Source organism: Nicotiana tomentosiformis, chromosome 4 (assembly GCF_000390325.3).
Source record: "Nicotiana tomentosiformis chromosome 4, ASM39032v3, whole genome shotgun sequence".
Lineage (NCBI taxonomy): Eukaryota > Viridiplantae > Streptophyta > Magnoliopsida > Solanales > Solanaceae > Nicotiana > Nicotiana tomentosiformis.
The window spans coordinates 96,575,680-96,595,801 of record NC_090815.1 but is presented as its reverse complement, the minus strand read 5'-3'; the positions used below and the strand labels follow the sequence as shown (position 1 = coordinate 96,595,801).

General features: G+C 38.0%; 1 protein-coding gene across 1 annotated transcript; it reads left to right on the top strand.

Moving 5' to 3' along the window:
• The first annotated feature begins 100 nt into the window (after positions 1–100).
• On the top strand, positions 101–4,888 carry LOC104099628 (MA3 DOMAIN-CONTAINING TRANSLATION REGULATORY FACTOR 2). Its single transcript, XM_009606677.4, has 4 exons — positions 101–622; positions 1,325–1,419; positions 1,726–3,569; positions 4,480–4,888. Exons 1-3 carry the CDS (start codon positions 373–375, stop codon positions 3,556–3,558), a joined length of 2,178 nt encoding a protein of 725 aa, XP_009604972.1. The 5' UTR covers positions 101–372; the 3' UTR covers positions 3,559–3,569; positions 4,480–4,888.
• Positions 4,889–20,122: the final 15,234 nt, after the last annotated feature.

Here is a 20,122-nt window from a genome sequence, read left to right as displayed (position 1 = left end):
AGTTATTCGACCATCAACTTGTCCAAACTTGCCGCTTCAAAAGGCGCAACCTAAGTACTCTCTGTCTCTTCCTAATCAATTAATTCTTTTACAGATCTCCGCTGTTATCTAACTAATCACAACAATTGTAACCAAAAGTTTAAGATTAAAAACTTAAGCCAAAAACACTCTCTATGTAGTGAGCGCATCACTTCAAGAATTTGAGACTGCTTTTGGCTATTGCTTACTTATCCATTTAGTTATAGGGTCTTTAATTAGTTTGCGACATTGCAAATCTTACAGCAGCTTGGAGTTGGAAGTAAAGAAGAGAGAGAGAGAGAGACATATATATGCAGTTATTTCCTATATCCTACTTCTTACAGTATTATTAATATGGAATTTACTGATGGGAAATTATCAAATGAGCATAAAGAACAACTGCGATCTGCTTCAGAAAGTGCAGATCCATTGTCAGTATCTCCATTACAGATATCTCCATTAAAAGTATCTCCAAAATCACCGCGCTCCCCGAAGTCTCCTAGATCTCCCGGTGATCGTCAGAGCAAGCCTGTCACAGAGAGGGGAAGTCCACTCAAAAATAGAAGAAACTCTCATTCTCCCCGAGATGGTCGTCCAAAGAAAGGTAACTTAAGTAATTTCTCAATTGCACATGAAACGGGATAGTTTTTCTTTGACAAGATTATTCAGACCGTTGCATTTAAGCAATATAATGGTACAAAAATAACTAACTTTAAGTAAGAATTATAATGCTCATGATCCTTGTATTTAAAACCATGTAATTTCAAATTTCAATCCGTCAATGGATAATCATATTATATTATCATGCATAAACATGATTTTACTCATGTCATTCTCTTGTATGCTACTATATCTGTTTGCTTCTTCTTTTTCATTATAACATTGAAACTACACCAACAAAAGTTGTGGTGGAGTGATAAGTACTCCTTCATCCTTAACCAGAAGTTTCGGATTCAAGTCCTGGGTATGGAGTCCCCTTTGTTAGGAAGCGCTTTATCCTCCAACATGGGACTTCCCGGCATAATCCATAGTTAGTGGGGTCCCAATACTGGTACCAGACATCGGGTGAGAAACCAAAAACAAAAAACATTGAAACTGCATTTAGTAAAGATTTTAATTTTGTATATTAAAGAACCTCTAGTGTTAGATAATCCTTAAGTATGGAGTATTGAAATATTATATCCCAAACAACATTTATGATATTGAGGATTCATATAGCCGGCCCCAACTAGCTTGGTATTGAGTTGTATTAGTAGTAGCAGTTGTTGTCAAATTGACTCTTCTCATTATATTTATGATTATACAGGAGGTTGTGGAGGAAAAGGCACTTGGGGTGGATTAATGGATACCGATGATGTCCATGCTATTGACCCCAATGATCCAAACTACACTAGTAGTGAGGTATGTAATTTTTGCTATCATATTTGAAGATAGGCTTCCTATGCCTCAGAGCAAACTCTGTTGACTTTAGGATTTTTCTCATGGTATTAGAAATTTTCATAAATAACACATCATTAACTAACTGCTGTTACCTCACCGAGTCGAGGGTCTACCTGAAACAACATCTCTATCTTCTTAAGGTAGGGGTAAGGTATTCGTACACTCTATCCTCTCCAGACCCCACGTGTGAGATTACACTGAGTTTGTTGTTGTTCTTATTGCAACACATCATTAACTAACTAAAACTTTTTGTTAACTTGTTTTTAGGATATTGAGAGAACAAGTAGTAAAGATATGATTGCAACATTTGAGGACTACAAAAAGAAGGCTATAATATTAGTGGAAGAATATTTTCAGAATGATGATATAACTTCCACAGCCAACGAATTAAGAGAACTTGGGACGTCTTCTTATGACTTCTACTTTGTTAAAAAATTAGTATCCATGGCAATGGATAGACATGACAAGGAAAAAGAAATGGCAGCTGTTTTATTATCCGCTCTTTATGCTGAAGTTATTAAACCCCAACAAGTTTACAAAGGTTTTAGTAAACTCTTGGAATCTGCAGATGATTTCATTGTAGACATACCTGATGCAATCGATATTCTTGCGTTGTTCATTGCAAGAGCAGTAGTTGATGATATACTTCCTCCTGCATTTTTAGCAAAAGCAAATTCTTCTCTACCTAAAGATTCAAAGGGAATTGAGGTTATCAAAAGAGCTGAAAAAAGTTACTTATCAGCTCCTTTACATGCTGAGATTATCGAGCGTCGTTGGGGTGGAAGTAAGAATAAAACAGTTGAAGATGTTAAGGACAAGATCAACAATTTACTTATAGAGTATGTGGTAAGTGGGGAGAAAAAAGAGGCTTTTAGATGTATTAAGGATTTGAATATGCGATTTTTTCACCATGAAATTGTTAAGAGGGCTATTATTATGGTAATGGAAAAGCAACAAGCCGAAAATCGCCTTTTGGATCTACTAAAGAAAGCTGCAGAAGAAGGTTTGATAAATTCAAGCCAATTATCAAAGGGAATTAATAGGATTATTGACAATATTGATGACTTGTCACTTGATATACCAAATGCAAGGGTGATTTTGCAGTCTATAATTTCTAAGGCAGCATCTGAGGGTTGGTTATGTATTTCATCTCTAAAGTCATTATCAAAGGAAATTGAAAAACAAGAAATTGATGAAAAGCTAGTGAAAGAATTCAAACTAAAAGCACAATCAATGATCAAAGAGTATTTTCTGTCAGGTGAAATTGTAGAAGTTAGTAGGTTTTTAGAATCGGAGAACAGTTCGTGTTTGGCCGAGCTAAATGCCATATTTGTTAAGAAGTTAATCACTTTGGCTATGGACAGGAAAAACAGAGAGAAAGAAATGGCTTCTGTTTTATTATCATCTGTTTGTTTTCCAGCAGATGATGTAGTAAATGGCTTTGTAATGTTAATAGACTCTGCAGAAGATACAGCTTTGGACATTCCAATAGTTGTTGAGGACTTAGCCATGTTCTTGGCTAGGGCAGAAGTAGATGAAGTTTTAACTCCACAACACATGGAAGAAATTGGTAGTCAATTTTTTGAGCCGAATTCTATAGGGAACAAAGTTGTACTAATGGCAAAATCTTTATTAAAAGGTAGATTATCGGGTGAGAGAATATTAAGGTGTTGGGGTGGTGGTGGAAGTAGTTCAAATGGATGGGCAATAGAAGATGTTAAGGATAAAATAAGAAAACTATTAGAGGAGTTTGAATCTGGAGGAGATGCAAAGGAAGCGTATCGATGCATAAAGGAATTAGGGATGCCATTTTTTCATCATGAAGTTGTTAAAAAATCATTAGTGATTATTATTGAGAAGAAAAATGAGAGGTTATGGGGTTTTCTTAAGGAATGTTTTAGTATGGGACTTATAACTATGTATCAGATGACAAAGGGATTTGCTAGAGTTGCAGAATCTCTTGATGATTTGGCTCTAGATGTACCAGATGCTGAAAAACAATTTAAAGATTATGTTGAAAGAGCAAAAGTTGAAGGATGGTTAGACTCCACAGTTAGTTTCAACAGGCTTGGACATTCAATGGAAAATGGCTTTTGCTGATTGATTTCAAGGTACATTCTGTTATTTTAGTTACTTGAGCAAACTTCACTATCTGTGTATTTTGAGCGGCATTACATGTGACCGGGAGGTCACGGATTCGAACCGTGGAAACAACCTCTTGCAGAAATGTAGGGTAATGCTGCGTACGATAGACCCTTGTGGTCCGGCCCTTCCCCGGAACCCGCGCATAGCTGGAACTTAGTGTACCGGGCTGCCATTTTTTATAAGGTGATCTTAAATTAGATCCTTTTTTCTTTCTTTCTCTTGCGGAATATAATAAAATAAATATCTTTTTATATTGAATTTATTAGAACATAACCATATTTACAACTTGAAAAAGTACAAGGTGAATGTATCTTACCTAAAAACTCTTGTAGGTGTAATATTTTAGCTAGGTGCATAGGAATGCATTTAAAAGGGCAACCTGGTGTACTAAGCTTCCGCTATGCGTAGGAATGCTTAGAACATAATCAAGTTTGCGCAACTTAGAATAGTACTACAAGGTGAATGTAAATGTTGCATGAAACTGTAGTTTGTGCATAACTGCATATGAATGCGCGCACATGATGTGGTAAATACTTCTCTCGTCTCTAATGTGGTTCATCTCAGTATTTTTATGTATATATGTTCAGTTTCTCTTCCGTTCTTGATCACACGAAAAAGATCAGAGATCTGTTTAGAAGGATCAGGGCTTGATTTGACTTTGTATTTTCTGAGTCAAAAGCAAGAAATTAAAAGTGAATCATTAAGCATCAAGTATTCATAGAACAAGAAGAATATGGTTTAATATTCTATATATATCTTTAAAATGGATAATGTGAGACTAGTCAAGTTCAACCATCTATTAAAGTTCAAGTGATTCATATTTTTCTTTTTCACTAATTCAAACTTTAAGTTTCGTTTTTTCTCTTCTCTTTTCAGGAACCATATTTTTTTGACAACTTCAACCAAAGTGTTTTCTTCTAGCAAATTGGATTTCTATACATGGCCAGTAGAGATTATAAAAAGAGGTGACAATCATGAATATGTTCTAAAATTCGAAGAAGCTGGGATTGAAGCCCTAAACAAGTGCTCAGCAGAAGAGATCAACTTACATAATCTTTATATGTCTAAGTTAATTGCTTGATGTTGTGAATTTATTACAAGCATGTGAACCATATCAAATGGTTAAGAAACTAGGCTTGATATAACTGCATTCTTTCTTTCTAGTTATAACATATACCTTCCAACAATAGGGTTATGAGAACCGCTAATAAATTGTTTTGTAGTGTGATTGACTTGTTACATGTACTAATGAATATTTTTAATATAATATTTTTCCATTTTCAAATTTTCATTCCATTATGTAGAGACAAAGATCATGATTAATTTTTCTTATATTCCAATTAGACCGAGGCACCATTATAAAAGAAAAAGTTTTCGAGTCGTGGAAGAAGCTACTAATGTTTGTATTAGAGTAGTCTATCTATATTACATTCCTTGGGTGGAGCCCTTACCCGGACCATGCGTGTATGCAGGATGCCTTGCGCAGGACTGCCCTTATCTCTATGCGTGCGAGCGAGTGAGGGGTAATGAAGATTTTACATGCGAATAATAAAATAACTGAATAGAAGTGGAATAAGAAAATAAAACAAAGAAAAATCCTTCTTCATACCAGCTAGTACATTATTTTATATGAATGCTTATTTTTGAAGAATAACAATGAACATCTTTTGTCTTAACACCATAGTTTAAAACTACCCTCTTTTGACCTTAATATAATTACTTAAACTCGGCCTGGAGTTGGAAATAGGAGTTGGAGGAGATTTAATAGGATCTGGACCTTTAGGAACACGCCTCTTGATATCAAACTCATACAATTTCTCTATGTTTGAAGGATGCCTTTTCGAAAATGGAGTCAAAGGAGATTCAATCGGATCTGGACCACTAGGAACAAGCCACTTGATCTCATTGTCAATGGAAGTACAAAAGGATGATGGAAAAAATAACATAAGGCTGATAATTGCAAGCAATTTTGCTTTGTCAAGCTCCATTTTCTTTTGCCAACTTTATCTTTTCAATGGGAATGGATGTATATATCATTTTTACACTTCTTATATAGGAGTTCTATAGGCCTTATTTGCAAGTTCCATTTAAAACTTCAAGGCATGTAAGACTGCCAAAATCTGTGGAAATGGAATTAAATAATTTAGTTACCTTTAGTAAGATCAACCTTCTAAAGGAAATTTTGGCCTGACATTTAATGGATTATTCATTACTTTTATAAGCTTTATTTTCAAACTCAGTCAATACATCTATGGTAAGAGACAACAACAATAACAACTCAGTATAATCTCACTAGTGGGGTCTGGGAAGGGTAGTGTGTATGCAAACCTTACCCCTACCCTGAGTAGAGAGGCTGTTTCCGATAGACCCCCGGCTCCCTCCTTCCAAGAACTCCTCATCTTGCTCTTGGGGTGACTCGAACTCACATCTATGGTAAGAGAACTGAATGCTAATAATCAGGTTACTTTAATATCTTGAAGTTAAATCATATTATTACTAGTTTCTCTTTGTATTTTTTTAAGGCAGTTAGATTGATTGAAACCACATACTCATATGGAAAGGAGATAAAAGAAAAACACTACCACGATATTCATCGACCAAGTTTGATCATGCGGGTAACAACAACAACTTCAGTTTAATTAGGTAAGGAACACTAGCTTGACTAAAGTGCATACTCATATGGAAAGGAGGTAAATGGATTTGTAGTGTTAATAGTCTCAGCAGAGGATATGACTTTGGACATTCCAATTGTTGTTGAGGACATGGCCATGTTTTTTGCTAGAGCGGAATTAGATGAAGTTTTAACTCCACAACACATGGAAGAAATTGGGAGTCATTTTTTCAGAGTCGAATTCAATAAGGAACAAAGTTGTACTAATGGCAAATTCGTTGTCTTTTATGATCCAAATCTCACCATAGGACGTGATGACGCCGCTGCTAGATAAACCAACAACTAATCACCACAACGAATAGTTCATTACATATCTTAAAACATTTTGAGACAAAAAACATTCTAAACCATACATGAGATATCAGGCATTTAACAAAAAAAAACTTGTACTACGATCCAATTACAAGCCAAATGCTAAATCAACCAATATCAAAAATAAGATCAAGCAGTCCACAATCCCAAAATTCAATATCACAAGTGTAGGAACATCTACTGTAATATACAATAGTACTATAACAATTGTCTGGAATAAAAACATAGATAAAATACAGTAAATAAATTGGAAAGAGACTTCATGTGCTGCAGATCGGAGCTTAGAAAGAAGCTCACTACAAAGTCTCCTCAGCAGTTGTGCATACGTGCCTGTATAACCACCAGGTGGACCTGTCTCAGGACCTGCACAATTTATGCAGAAGTGTAGTATGAGTACGTAAATTAATACGTACCCAGTAAGTATCTAGTCTGATTTCTAAGAAGTAGTAGCGATGAGTCGACACTGACACTTACTAGTGGTCCAAAAAGAATCAAATATACATGAGAAATTAAATCAGGTATGAGGCATGTCAAGTAGCAACAAAGCAAATAAATAAGTACAATATGCTATTTAATAAAAGAACCAAATACAAAACTGTCAAGTACCAATTACTGTCTGAATGTAGTAAATGGAACTAATGTCGGGTGCAAATGTTAAATCCGAGTCAAGGTGCTCATGTACGTATTGACTTCCTAATGAAAATACTTCACATAATCCTGTCGAGGCAAATGGCCCAATCCAATAAGTGTGGTGCTAATGCGATCAGTTCGATCCCATAAGAACAACACTGAGGTATTTTCATAAGTGTATTGTTGAGACGATAGCCCGATCCCGTCAGGAGTAATGATACTTCTGAACACATAAGTACAACCAATGAGTAAATTCGCAAGAGAAAGTATAATTCTACGGCTAATCTAGTACCACGCCAAGTTTTTAGAATGGCAAAGCTCGGTAGACTACGCAAGTCTATTCTCAGGCTAAGTCATGAATTAAAGCATTCAAACAGGCAAGATTAACTCAAGTAGTATATCTAAAGCATAGTATAACTCTAAGTCTACCAGGACATGTCAAAATCTAGTATACGCACATACACTCATTATCTCGTACGTACGTAGCTTCCATAACACGTAGAAAATAGCAGATAGAACACTTACGAGGATGAGTCCCCTCTTATAAAATTAGGCAAGAGACTTACCTCGTTTCGAAATCCGATATTGGCTAGTACGCAGCTCTAACACCTCAAACCGATGTTGAACAACCCGAAACTAGTCAAAAACATGCTAATTAGTCAAAACATACTCAAAACCCCATAACGTATCAATTAGAAATAATTTTTAACCCCGTACAAAAGTCAAAAAATTCAACCCCGGGACCGCTGAACCGTGCTCAAATGCACACCTCAAAATAAGGTATTAAATAGTTGATTGCAATTATAGTAATCCAACGAAGAGTCAGGATCGAGTCCACTGGGAGCTAGATGGGAGTTAGGAGTATATATTCTAATGCGTGAAATTGAATTATCTTAATTTGCGCTTCCACATGAAAATGTTTTGTTTCTATTTCTATTTTAACACTAAAGTTTACAAAATAGAGAAATAAGACTAAGATAATTATTTTTGATATTTTTTCAAATAGGTAAAGGCCTAGGGATGTGACCATTACCTAGGTGTTTGCCTAATGGGATAAAAATCTTAATGCTTGTTTTGTTGATCGGGGTGTATTATAGCTATCAACTCTCAATTTCACATTCAATACCTCTCGGTCAGAGAATAGTTTTGCCCAATTTGGCTTTCTCAAGACCAAATGGGTATCACACAATACAATTGATAAAAGCTCAAGTTGGGTTATTACTATCTCTAGGTTGAACCCTTTAATTGGGTTAATCAATCTCTCGATTGACCCAATTCCTTGTTAGCCAAGTTTTTCTAGACTAAATCTCTCTTTCTCAAGTAGAAACTAAGTCAAATAGGCATGGACTAATGTATTCAACCATTAATTCCACAAATTAAAGTATGAACTAGGCTAAATAATAAACACTCAATCATAAACAAGCACTAATTTAATTACCCATAAGGTGAACACACTAGGGTTGGGTCACAACCCTAGTAAAAATCTAGCTACTCATGCTTGAAATTGAAGAAAGAGAAGAAGAAATACTAATTAAACTCATAATGTAAAGTTAAAATGACAAAATCTACAGTAAAATACACCAAAATATAGAAAACTTCCAAAAGAGGCAAAGAAAAATGGCTACAAATCTTGCTGAAGTCAAAACTTAACCTAATTTTATGAAACTCGTCTATTTATACAAGGCTGGAAATTTCGGACAAAAATGCCCTTCTGGAGGTTCTGTGGCCACAAAATTTCATGTGCGGTCAGCAGAATTCTTCGTCTTGCAGGAGCTAGGATTCTGCGACCGCACAATTCTGAACTGCGGCCGCGAGATAACATTTCTACGGTCCGCAGATTTAGAACTATGACCGTAACCTAGTCTTCTTTGGTCCGCACTTTTATGTCTGCGGCCGCAAGGCACTTCCCCTACGGTCGCACAATTCTTGTGCGGTCCGCAATTCTGAGGGACTCGGAACTTGGAAATTTTGCACACCCTCTGAAGTTGGTCTCAAGCTCTTCTTTTGCGGCCGCACAATTCATGTGCGGTCCGCAATTTTCTAGAAAGTCTAATGAGTTTTCCTTCGTTAATTGCGGCCGCAGGTGGAATTCTGCGGACCGCAATTTCTTCTGCGGACTGAACTTTGTATGCTTCTGTGCCCTTTTATTGCCTTGTGCTCGGACTACTCCTCTTTGAGCCGAATTTCATCTCGGGAGTCCAACTTCCAATATTCCTGCAATTTTACACATTTCATTAGTTTCGGGAACGCAATTCCCTGCTTTTAGACTAAAACAAAAGCTAAAAGGCGCTAATAAGTAGTCAAAATCCCTACTTATCAACTCTCCCCAACTTAAGTCTTTGCTTGTCCTCAAGCAAACAAAATAGTTCCCACATCCACAAGTTGAGGGTCATTTCAGCCATTCAAAGGTGAGCCATTCACACATCAGTTGGGACCAAAAATTACCCACATTACTTATGTATTATCAACAAGGCGACAAGTTGAACATTTATACACATATAGTTCTAATGTGACACTTGAGCATCAAGAATTGACTTTATTCATCAAAGAAGCTCGCTCTCTCATGTAGGTCATTATGGATTCTAAACTCATCCTCCTCTACTCTCTGTTTGCATAGCTCACTGAAGAATTTTCGCACTCAATCCAAAGGCTTATGAAAGGTTCACTCATCTCTCTCAAGAGAATGTCGCAAGTACGACATCAAGTACCATAGGCTTGCCCCTCATGTAGATTGCCACTAATGTAAGCTTACTCGGCTTGAAATTAGGTAGGACTTCTTTCGGGATGTAATGAAGGCTTTTGGGTTAGGGATGAATACAATATGGTTGAGTAGTTATACCTTTCCTTAAGCACTCCATCTTTTTATTCTTGGCTCATACCTTGCCAATTCTTTGAGACATTTTCTTTTCCTTAGGGGCCTAGAAAGACTTAACATCACTCTTTCTTGATCATTACACTCATATTTCTCCATGTGTGAGCTCATTGCCTTTCTTTGAATCCCTTCAACTCTTCTACTTATTCATTTTTGTTGCAATTTTCTTTTTGTTCTTTCCTTTTCTTTGCCTTTTCTTCTCATCATTTCTTTTTCTCTTTTTGTACCTTGATACCCTTTTTCAATTTCCTCGTCTCTCCCCCAAACTTATGTTTTTATCCATTTGTTTCACATGAGTGTTAAGTAAAGTCCGCGTGCCAAGAGAGATTCACAATAAAATGGGTAAAGACTTGTAACGTGGTTATCAAATGAGAAAGGTTAAAGGCCCGAAGAGGTTGACTAGGGATGACATCATTGGTAGGCAATAGAGAACTCAAATAGGCCAAGTAAAGCCTACAATCACTTCTCAAGCTAAGCAAAACTTAGGATTTCGTCTTGAAACACATTCGGGGAAAGTTCTAGACCTTTCACACGGGTACTTGGACTAACAACAAAGCATCTCACCCCTTACGCAACTTGTAACGACCCGACTTATCGTTTTAAGAATTTAAGCCCCGTTCAGTGACTTAAGGTCTCGAGCAGCTTCTTAATATGTATATGACCCGCGGGTGTGGTCGAGTTTGATTTTCGGAAGATTCAGAATTAAATTAAAAGAACAATTCTTATTTAGAAGCTTAAATGGAAAGAGTTGACCGGAGAGTTGACTTTTGAGCAAATGACCCCGGGATGGAATTTTGATGATGTCAATAGCTTCGTATGGTGATTTCAGACTTGGGCGTATATCCGGATTTGGATTTGGAAGTCTGTAGGACAATTCGACATATTTTGGTGAAAGTTGGAAAATAGAAGATTTTTGGAAAGACCGACCGAAGGTTGAATATTTGATAACGAGGTCGGATTTCGATTCTAGAAATAGGAATAACTTCATTATGTCATTTATGACTTGTGTGCATTTGAAGTCATTCCGGATTGATTTGATACGTTTCAGCATAAAATATAGAAGTTGGAAGATTTGAAAGCTCATAATTCGATTCGATGCGCAATTCGTAATTTCGGCATTGTTTGACTTGGTTTGAAGCCTCGACTAAGTTCGTATTGTATTTTGGGACATGTTGGTATGTATGGTTAAAGTCCCGAGGGCCTCGGGTGAATTCTGGATGGTTAACGGATTGATTTTGGACTTGAAGGAACTGCTAGAAATCTGCTGCTGGTGTTTTCGTTTTTACGGAAGCCTCGTCGCAGAAGCGAGCTCGCAGAAGCGACATTGGGAAGCCTGGGCAGAGGTCGCAGGTGCAATGCATGTTCCGCACCTACGGGACTGCAGAAGCGGCACTCTGTCCGCAGGTGTGACCTTTGGCTGGACAGTGCACCTTCGCAGAAGCGAGCTCGCAAATACGACCAATTTATCCATAGAAGCGGAAATGGACAGAAACATTAAGGACCAAAATTGGTCATTTTGCCATTTTCGATTAAGATTTTGGAGCTCGGTTTTGGAGGGGTTCTGTCATGACCCAAAACCTAACCCGTCGTGATGGCGCCTATCGTGATACTAGGCAAGCCGACCTTCCTAAAACACTTTCAAAATTTAACAGAAATAAATTAAGATATTTTAAATAACCGGAGTTTTTCATAAAAATGGGGGGTAAACCCAAATAAAACATAAGTGCGTAAAAATAGCCCGACATCGGGGTGTTACTAAGTCATGAGCATCTAATAGCCAATCTAGAAACAGAGTCTACTACAGTGTATGCCAAATGCCAATACAAGAGAGAAAAGATAATAAGAAAGGAGAAACATGGACTGCGGACGCCGACAGTTACCTCGTAAGTCTTCGATAATCAGCCCGCGCACGAACTCAGCGACCGCCAGGACCGTACACACCTGGATCTGCACATGAAGTGCAGGGTGTAGCATGAGTACAACCAACTCAGCAAGTAACAGAATTAAATAAGGAACCGAGAAGCAGTGACGAACTATAATAATACAGATCATTTCAAAAGTTTTCAGTAAAGAGTGACCATGCTTTCAAATCCGGTGGTATAAGTCAAATCAATTCGAGCCCAAGTAAAACAGATATGAATCTTCCAGAAATTTCACAACAACATCAGATAGCAACTAAGTGCAACAATAAATAAAAGCAAGTACAGCCTCTCAAGGCAGCAGTCACTCAACTCATCTCATCAGCTCATACTCTCGGCTCTCAGCCCTCAATACACACTCTCAATAGGTACCTGCGCTCACTGGGGGGTGTACAGACTCCGGAGGGGCTCCTTCCAGCCCAAGCACTATATCGCCGCGACGTGTAGCCCGACCCAATCATATAAGTAGCTATCAGGCTCGTTGCGGCGTGCAACCCGATCCATATACCCTCACATAGTTCACAGCTCGGCACTCAGACCCTATCTCAGTCACTAACCTCTCCAGCCCCTCGGGCTCACAGAATATCATAATAATCGACCCAAACAGAGAATACAACAAGTATCAACAAGAAACGAGAGGGAACAGAGATATAACACACAAGTAAGACTGTGACTGAGTACAAGACAACAATTAGCAGTCAATTCAACTAGTATACGACCGTTGCGGGTCCCAACAGTGATATCATAAGGCCTAAGCATGGTTTCTAACATGAAAGGCATTCAATTGCTCAAAGGCAAGGAAAAAACAAGTAATAACAATGGCTATTCGACTTTACAGTCTCACGAGGCGGACCAAGTCACAATCCCTCATGGTTCACGCTCACACGCCCGTCACCTAACATGTGCGTCACCTCCAAACACTCACATCATACCAATCCTCAGGGTTTCACACCCTCAAAACTAGATTTAACACTGTTACTTACCTCAAACGCGCAAAAATCCTACTCCGCAATGCCTTTGCTCCTTGAATCAATCTCCAAACGCTCCAAATCTAGCCATAAGCAGTACAAGATAATCAATATTGGTTAAACGGATCAATTCCACAAGAAAACTACTAAAATGTAGCCCAAAATCCGAAATCGGCTCAACCCCGGGCCCACGTCTCGAAACCCGACAAAAGTCACAAAACCTGAAAGCCCATTCACTCACGAGTTTAACCATACCAAATTTATAAAAATCCAAACTCAATTGCCCCTCCCAACCCCAAAGTTCACTCTCTAATTCCCAAGCCCTAAACCCCAAAATTTCCAACTCAAATCCATAATTAGGTAATGAAGGAAGCCATAGATTCACGAAATTTAGACTAATCCGGTTTAGAATTACTTACCTAACGTTTTCCTTGAAAATCCTCGAAAACTCGCCTCTCTCCCGAGCTTCTCAAGTCCAAAAATCGAAAATGAAAGTCCAACCCTCGAGCTGGTGTTTTTCTGCCCAGAAATATCGCAGCTGTGGTCATCTTGTCGCTTCTGCGATGCTGCACCTGCGAAAATTCTATCGCAGTTACGGATTTCACTTAAAAATCTTGACCTCGCTCCTGCGGCTTAAGACTGCATCTACGCCTATCGCATGTGCGGGAATCCATCGCACCTGCGGCCATCCTCCGCACCTATGCCCAGCTGCCCTCATCTACGACCCTCGCAGGTGCGGGAAAATCTTTGCACTTGCGACTCCTGCCCAACTCCTTCTTGGACGCATCTACGGCTCCTTCTTCGCTTATGCAGACTCGCACCTGTGATTCCCACTCCGCAGGTGCGGTTACACCAGTAGCAGCAGCTTCAGTTGCATTTCCTTAACTCCCATCAAGCCGTTAACCATCCGAAATCACCCCGAGGCCTCCGGGATCTCAACCGATCATACCAACAAGTCATGAAACCCCATGCGAACTTAGTCGAACCTTTGAATCACTCAAGACAACAACAAAATACCAATTACACCCGGATTCAAGCCTAAAGAATGTCTAAACTTTCAACTTTCACAAACGACACCGAACCTACCAAACCACGTCCGATTGACCTCAAATTTTACACACAAGTCAAAAATGACACCATTAACCTATTCCAACTTCCGGAAATCCAATCCGACCCCGATATCAAAATTTCCACTGCCGACCAAAATCGCCAAAATTCTAACTTTCGCCAATTCAAGACTAATTCTACAACGGACCTCCAAATCACATTCCGGATGCACTCCTAAGTCCAAAATCACCTAACGAAGCTAACAGAACCATAAAAATTCAAATCCGAGGTCGTTTTCCCACAAGTCGACATCCGGTCGATTTTTCCAACTTAAGCTTCCAATTAAGAGATTAAGTGTCTCAATTCACTCCAAAACAACCCCGGACCCGAACCAACCAACCCGGTAAGACATAATACAACTGTAAAGCACAAAAGAAGCAGAATTGGGGGAAACGAGGCTATAACTCTCGAAACGACCGGCCGGGTCGTTACAGGTTCTTCACGACTTTGACTTGGGTAAGTGTTCTATATCCTAAAGTGATTATATTTCATGAATCTATGATTATATTCATCGTTTAATTCGGCTTTAAATGGAGGGAATCAAGATTTTTTAAAATCTTCCAAAACCAAAAATTTAAGATTAGGAGATCGAGTTGTTATCGGAATTGGATAAAATTGGTATGGTTGAACTCGTATCGGAATGGGGGTTCGGATTTGGTAAAAATTATATCAGGTTCTGAGAGGCGAGCCCTGCATTGACTTTTGTTGGCTTTCTAGAATAAATTTTTAAGTCGATGTTTTATTATCCGGAATTATTTCCGATGAATTGTAATGAAGTTATACAATTAATTTTGATAGATTTGATCGGTCCGGAGGTCAATTCAAGTAATAAGACGATTTTGGAATATCGGCATAACTCCAAAAAAGGTAAGTATCTTGCCTAACCTTGAGTGGGGGAAATTTCCCTTAGGCATTGAGTCTTATGTGTAATTTGTGTAATTGAAAGCCATGTACGCGAGGTGACGAGTACGTGCTTGGTTTATATGTGCAATTTACATTGGTTAAGATCCTTAGACGCCCTTATGTATTAAATTGGAAATTATTGGCACTTATTAAATCCTTTAATTGTCTTGCCTAAATTCTTATTTTGTCGGATTTGTTTTTATATGATAATTTGGTGTTATTGCCACCTTGATTTTTATGTGAAATATTATTTTGTTGAGTTGTTCACTCCCGGATATATTTGTTAAGATTTTTGTGCACATTATGGTCGAGCCATGGGCTCCTTATTGTGGAAAATAATGTATTGTTGAATTTGGTGGCGAGTTGTAATATTTGAGCACTTGATGTGAAATCTGTGATAAATTATAATATTTGAGTACTTGATGTACAAATCTATGATATGTTGTAATATTTGAGCACTTGAGGTGCAATTTATGAGATGTGATATTGACACGTTATATTGTTGTAAAGTTTTGTTCGGGTGTTTGCACGAGGTTTCTGCAGTGCTATTATTACTATTGATTTATGCACATGCGTCGTGACAAGGCGCTCTCTCTCTCTCTCTCTCTCTCTCTCTATATATATATATATATATATATATATATATATATATATATATGTGTGTGTGTGTGTGTGTGTGTGGGGGGAGGGGGGTTTGCGCATGTGGCGAGACAAGGTGGGAATATTATTATGCGCGTGTGGCGAGACAAGGTGGGCTATGTCGGGAATTGAATTGTGATGACTTGTGATATCCTGGGGGCATTGTTGTTGTTGCATATTTATTTTGAGACTACGAGGCGGTACCTCGGGAGATCCCCCTGTCTTGTATATTTACTTTGGAACTACGAGGCTATTACACCCCATGTTTTCGTACGTAAAAGTACGCCATAAGTAAATTGATGAAAGCTCGAAAATGAGATATTACATCCCGCATTTTTCGTACGTTAAAGTTTCGTCGTAAGTTAATCGACGTAAGTTCGGGAATAAGATTATTTTGAGATTATAAGCATTATGCTATTTCAAACAAGTGATAAGTAAATTCGTGAAGGTAAGAGGATAAACAAATCAAAGAAAATGAGTTTTGTCGAAGTTTGACATTTTGAGATAAAATACGGTCCAAGCTATAATACACGGTATTTATGGACTAGTGTCATACAACGTACCACATGACTATGATAGTAAGGTGTATGGGGTATATTAAAAGTCAGTAGTATTTTAAGTAATCTTGGATAATTCTCATTATGTGGGTAATTAGTTAATTATTGGGTAATGGGATATTACCTAATTAATTAAGGGTATATTGGATAAGGATTTAATTTCATTAGGTTGCAGCCTCCCCTTCAAACTAAGTGACTAAGCCTTTAGACCATTGAATTAAGAAGACATTTGGACAATATCCTAATCATTACATACTAACACGTAATAAGTGGACTTTGTGTTAGTCACACTACACTTTGTCTTGAATATCAAAAAATTCAATTTGGAAGAGATTTAGAATTTCATAGGAGACTTCATATTACAACAGCAACGGGAGTTCTTGGTTAGTAAAGGAACTCATACAAAATTATACTATGTAATCGTAACGGGATTTTGTGATTCTAAGAGAGCACGGTACAATCTTTCCTAAGAATATCATACGGATTTTTCCCTACTCCAGGTATGTTAAGGCTATCCCATCTTTCCTTTTGGCATGATACAAATGATACAAATAAAACGAGCAAAATACGCAACTTTCATAAATGACTCTATTCATAGAAGTACTAGGGGTGTCTATATTCTTGATTCCCCACGTGAATTATTATTATATCTTTTATTCATGGGTCTCAGAAAAATACGTATTTGATAAAGTTTATCTGAAAGGCATAATGGTCTTATGACATTCCGAGAGATTTTATTAACGTACTTCGCATGAATTGCATTCATTTACATTGACCCATGATCAGATGTCATTATATACGCATATATTATATGTATATGGGATATGAAAAAAAGGTTATGGCATTATATACGCACCACCACCTGATCAGCTAGTATACATTGATGATTTACCCACAGTGGCCGAAATGATATGATGGGATGCCCTTAGAGTCTTAATGATGTTATGAATACATATACCTATGCATGGTATGACATTTATACGCATATGCATGACGTTATAAAAATGAAATAATTCACAGAGCTATGCAAACGTACATATCAAGTCTTTTACTCCATGTTTCTCTCATGTCTATTTTTTACTGATTTTTATTTCCTTACATACTCGATACATTATTTGTACTGACGTCCCTTTTGCATGGGGATACTGCGTTTCATGCCCGCAGGTCTTGATAGATAGGTCGAGAGTCCTCCAAGTAGGCGATCAGCTCAGCGGAAGATGTTTGTGCACTTCATTTGCTCCGGAGTTTCTTGTTTGGTCAGTATGATTTAGATGTGTATTGTTTGGTATGGCGGGGCTCTGTCTCGACCTTTATGACAATTATGTATTCTTAGAGGCTTGTAGACAGATGTCATGTACGGATACTGGTATGGCTTTGTCAGCCTATATTTTGAGTTTACAAATGATCATGTTGGCCTTAGTATGTCACGTATGTAAGTTTCTATATCATGTTGGGTCATTCTATGTTTATTCTGGTTAGCCCATGATGGTCCGTTTGGCCCATTTGCCAATGATAGTACGATATGAAAGATACGGTACGTTGGTACTCGGTTGAGTAAGGCACCAGATGCCTGACACGGCCCATCGGTTTGGGTCGTGACAAAAGTGGTATCAGAGCAGTTCTGTCCTAGGGAGTCTACAAGGCATGTCTAGTAGAGTCTTGTTTATGGGTGTGTCGTGCACCACACTTATAAGCAGGAGGCTACATAGAATTTAGGACTGTCACTCTTTCTTCTTACTCTAGATCGTGTGGTAGAGCTTAGTTGTAAGAACTCCATTTCCTAAACTCTATCTTGTTCATAATACGACGATGCCTACATCCAGAAAGATGGTTGGTAAGAGATATAACTGTGGAAGAATTGAGTCAGAGGAGCTCGATTTTTGCATCATGCTTATGATGGATAAATATGAGATATTCAGCAGATCATGTGTGTACTAAGATGTGTAAGCTTCTGGAAAAGGAGACCTAAGGCATGAATACCTATCCACCCATATGGTAAAAAGCAACAAGAGATTCAGAAGGTAGATACAAGCTTCAACAAGTAAAAGAAGCAAGATGAAAAAGGGTACGAGGTACCCAGCTAGTGAAGATTATCATTATTTACCATTCAGATAGGGAGATATAAGCATTTTGAGTTACCTTCAACAGTAGTAGAGGTATGTACAATCGGCCACACCCATCTCATTTATGCCCTATGGGGGCTAACAGAATTAGTATAAGAGAAGGCAAGATGTCAGGATCTAGCTGGGGTTAGGGTAACCCAAAATAGTGGATGGATTGTTAGCGTTAGCTGACATTTTCGAAGGATATTGCAAATGCGCCAATAGATCTCCTTGTGAGACACCCAGATGGTGTACTCTAAAATGGTACAGCTAGATATGAGTACTACAAAGATGGACATTGGAAGTCTGAAAAGGATAAATATTATCTTAGTGTGACTCCCGTCCCTAGTAGAGAAAGAATGTTAGGCGATTCAAAGTGCCAATGGATGGAGTAAGGGGAGCTAAAAGCAAAAAAAATGTCTTGTTGAAGTTTTCAGAATAAAGTAATAGACATAGATGCTAGCGGAAAACAAGAAGATGGTCAATGAAGCATTATGAATAAGATATGATACATGGATAATAATGGTAGAAAACAAAAAATGATGACAGTATTATAGAGTCTATAATCAAGTGAAGGAAAAGACGAGAGGTGACAAGCCTTGAGATAAATAGAGAATATAGGCCATAAAGTCATGTCCTCATTTTGAAAAATAAGTTCGTGACTCTAACGTGATTACCAAAAGGAAAGGTTAGACCCTAGAGTAATAGAAATCAGTATGGACTGGTGAACAAGGTAAACTAAACATGAAGTAGGGATTGAGTGATTTGATAATGGTCGACATCATGAGAATTTTGGATTTTGTTCCGGCGATAATAGAATGGACAACATAAGAAGATTCATGAGAAATTCAGAGAATGGTAATTCAGGAAGATGCCTCCTTAAAGCAAACAATGGTTAAGCTTAAGAGACTGTATGTTCCAGTTACACTAAGTGTCACCCTTTTGAGTAAGGAATTTTATTATCCTTGGTACATAAGGATTAGCGCAAGGTGAGTAAGGGTCGTCGATGATGTGGAAAGATGCCAAAGATGAAGAGGTAAAACATCTATAGGTAGATCGTCGTAGCTCCAACTCTTAGTACTCCCCTAAAGGGGGGAATATAAAGTGATGTGGCATTAAGTCAGAATTAAGTGGTTTTAGTAACTATGGAATGGTAAAGGAAGAATGCGATAAAAAAATGTGAAAGGAATGAGATTGTACTTATCCTGCAGATATGCTACGATCCCAGAATATTATGAAAACACGATGTCAAGGAAAGGAAGTAAGGGTTCCTACCCAAGATGTTATTGATAAATAATGAGCCAGTGCAAGACGTAAGTTAAGACAAAGGGAATAACCCAAGAGGGATTGCGCGGAATACAAATATGAAAATGGACCAACGAGCAGTTAGTAGTTGACTCATGAAGAGTCTAGTTATGGCCAGATAAGAGGTTACAGACAAATCAACAGATCGTGCAAGATAAACATTGTGAACCCCAACATGGGAATTCAGTCTCGCAGATATGACATCGTGATCCTTGAGATATATTCAGATAGGAGTTGGGATAGTTAAAGGTAAATAAAAGAGAATGCCACTGGGAAGACAGTCAAAACTTCAGTTCATGAGCAACCCTAGTAGCACAAGGGCGTGGAAATAAGTAACTACAGATAATTATAGGCAAGGAAGAACCTCAAAAATTCCATCAAGTATACGATGCAATAAGTCGTAGCTTTACAAGAGTCAGAGGATCCTCCCTAAGTACTACAATGAAAGACTAGTTGAGAAAATAAGGAAGAAGGTTTCAACCTAAGCACAATGACCTAAAGCGAAAATGGTCGTGTAATAATAGTCTCACTACA

Excerpts from the sequence above, each read along its gene's own strand:
- LOC104099628 (XM_009606677.4), top strand. The coding sequence starts at position 373 with ATGGAATTTACTGATGGGAAATTATCAAATGAGCATAAAGAACAACTG. Across the intron at positions 623-1,324 it reads AGATGGTCGTCCAAAGAAAG|GAGGTTGTGGAGGAAAAGGC; the intron begins GTAACTTAAGTA and ends ATGATTATACAG. Across the intron at positions 1,420-1,725 it reads CAAACTACACTAGTAGTGAG|GATATTGAGAGAACAAGTAG; the intron begins GTATGTAATTTT and ends ACTTGTTTTTAG.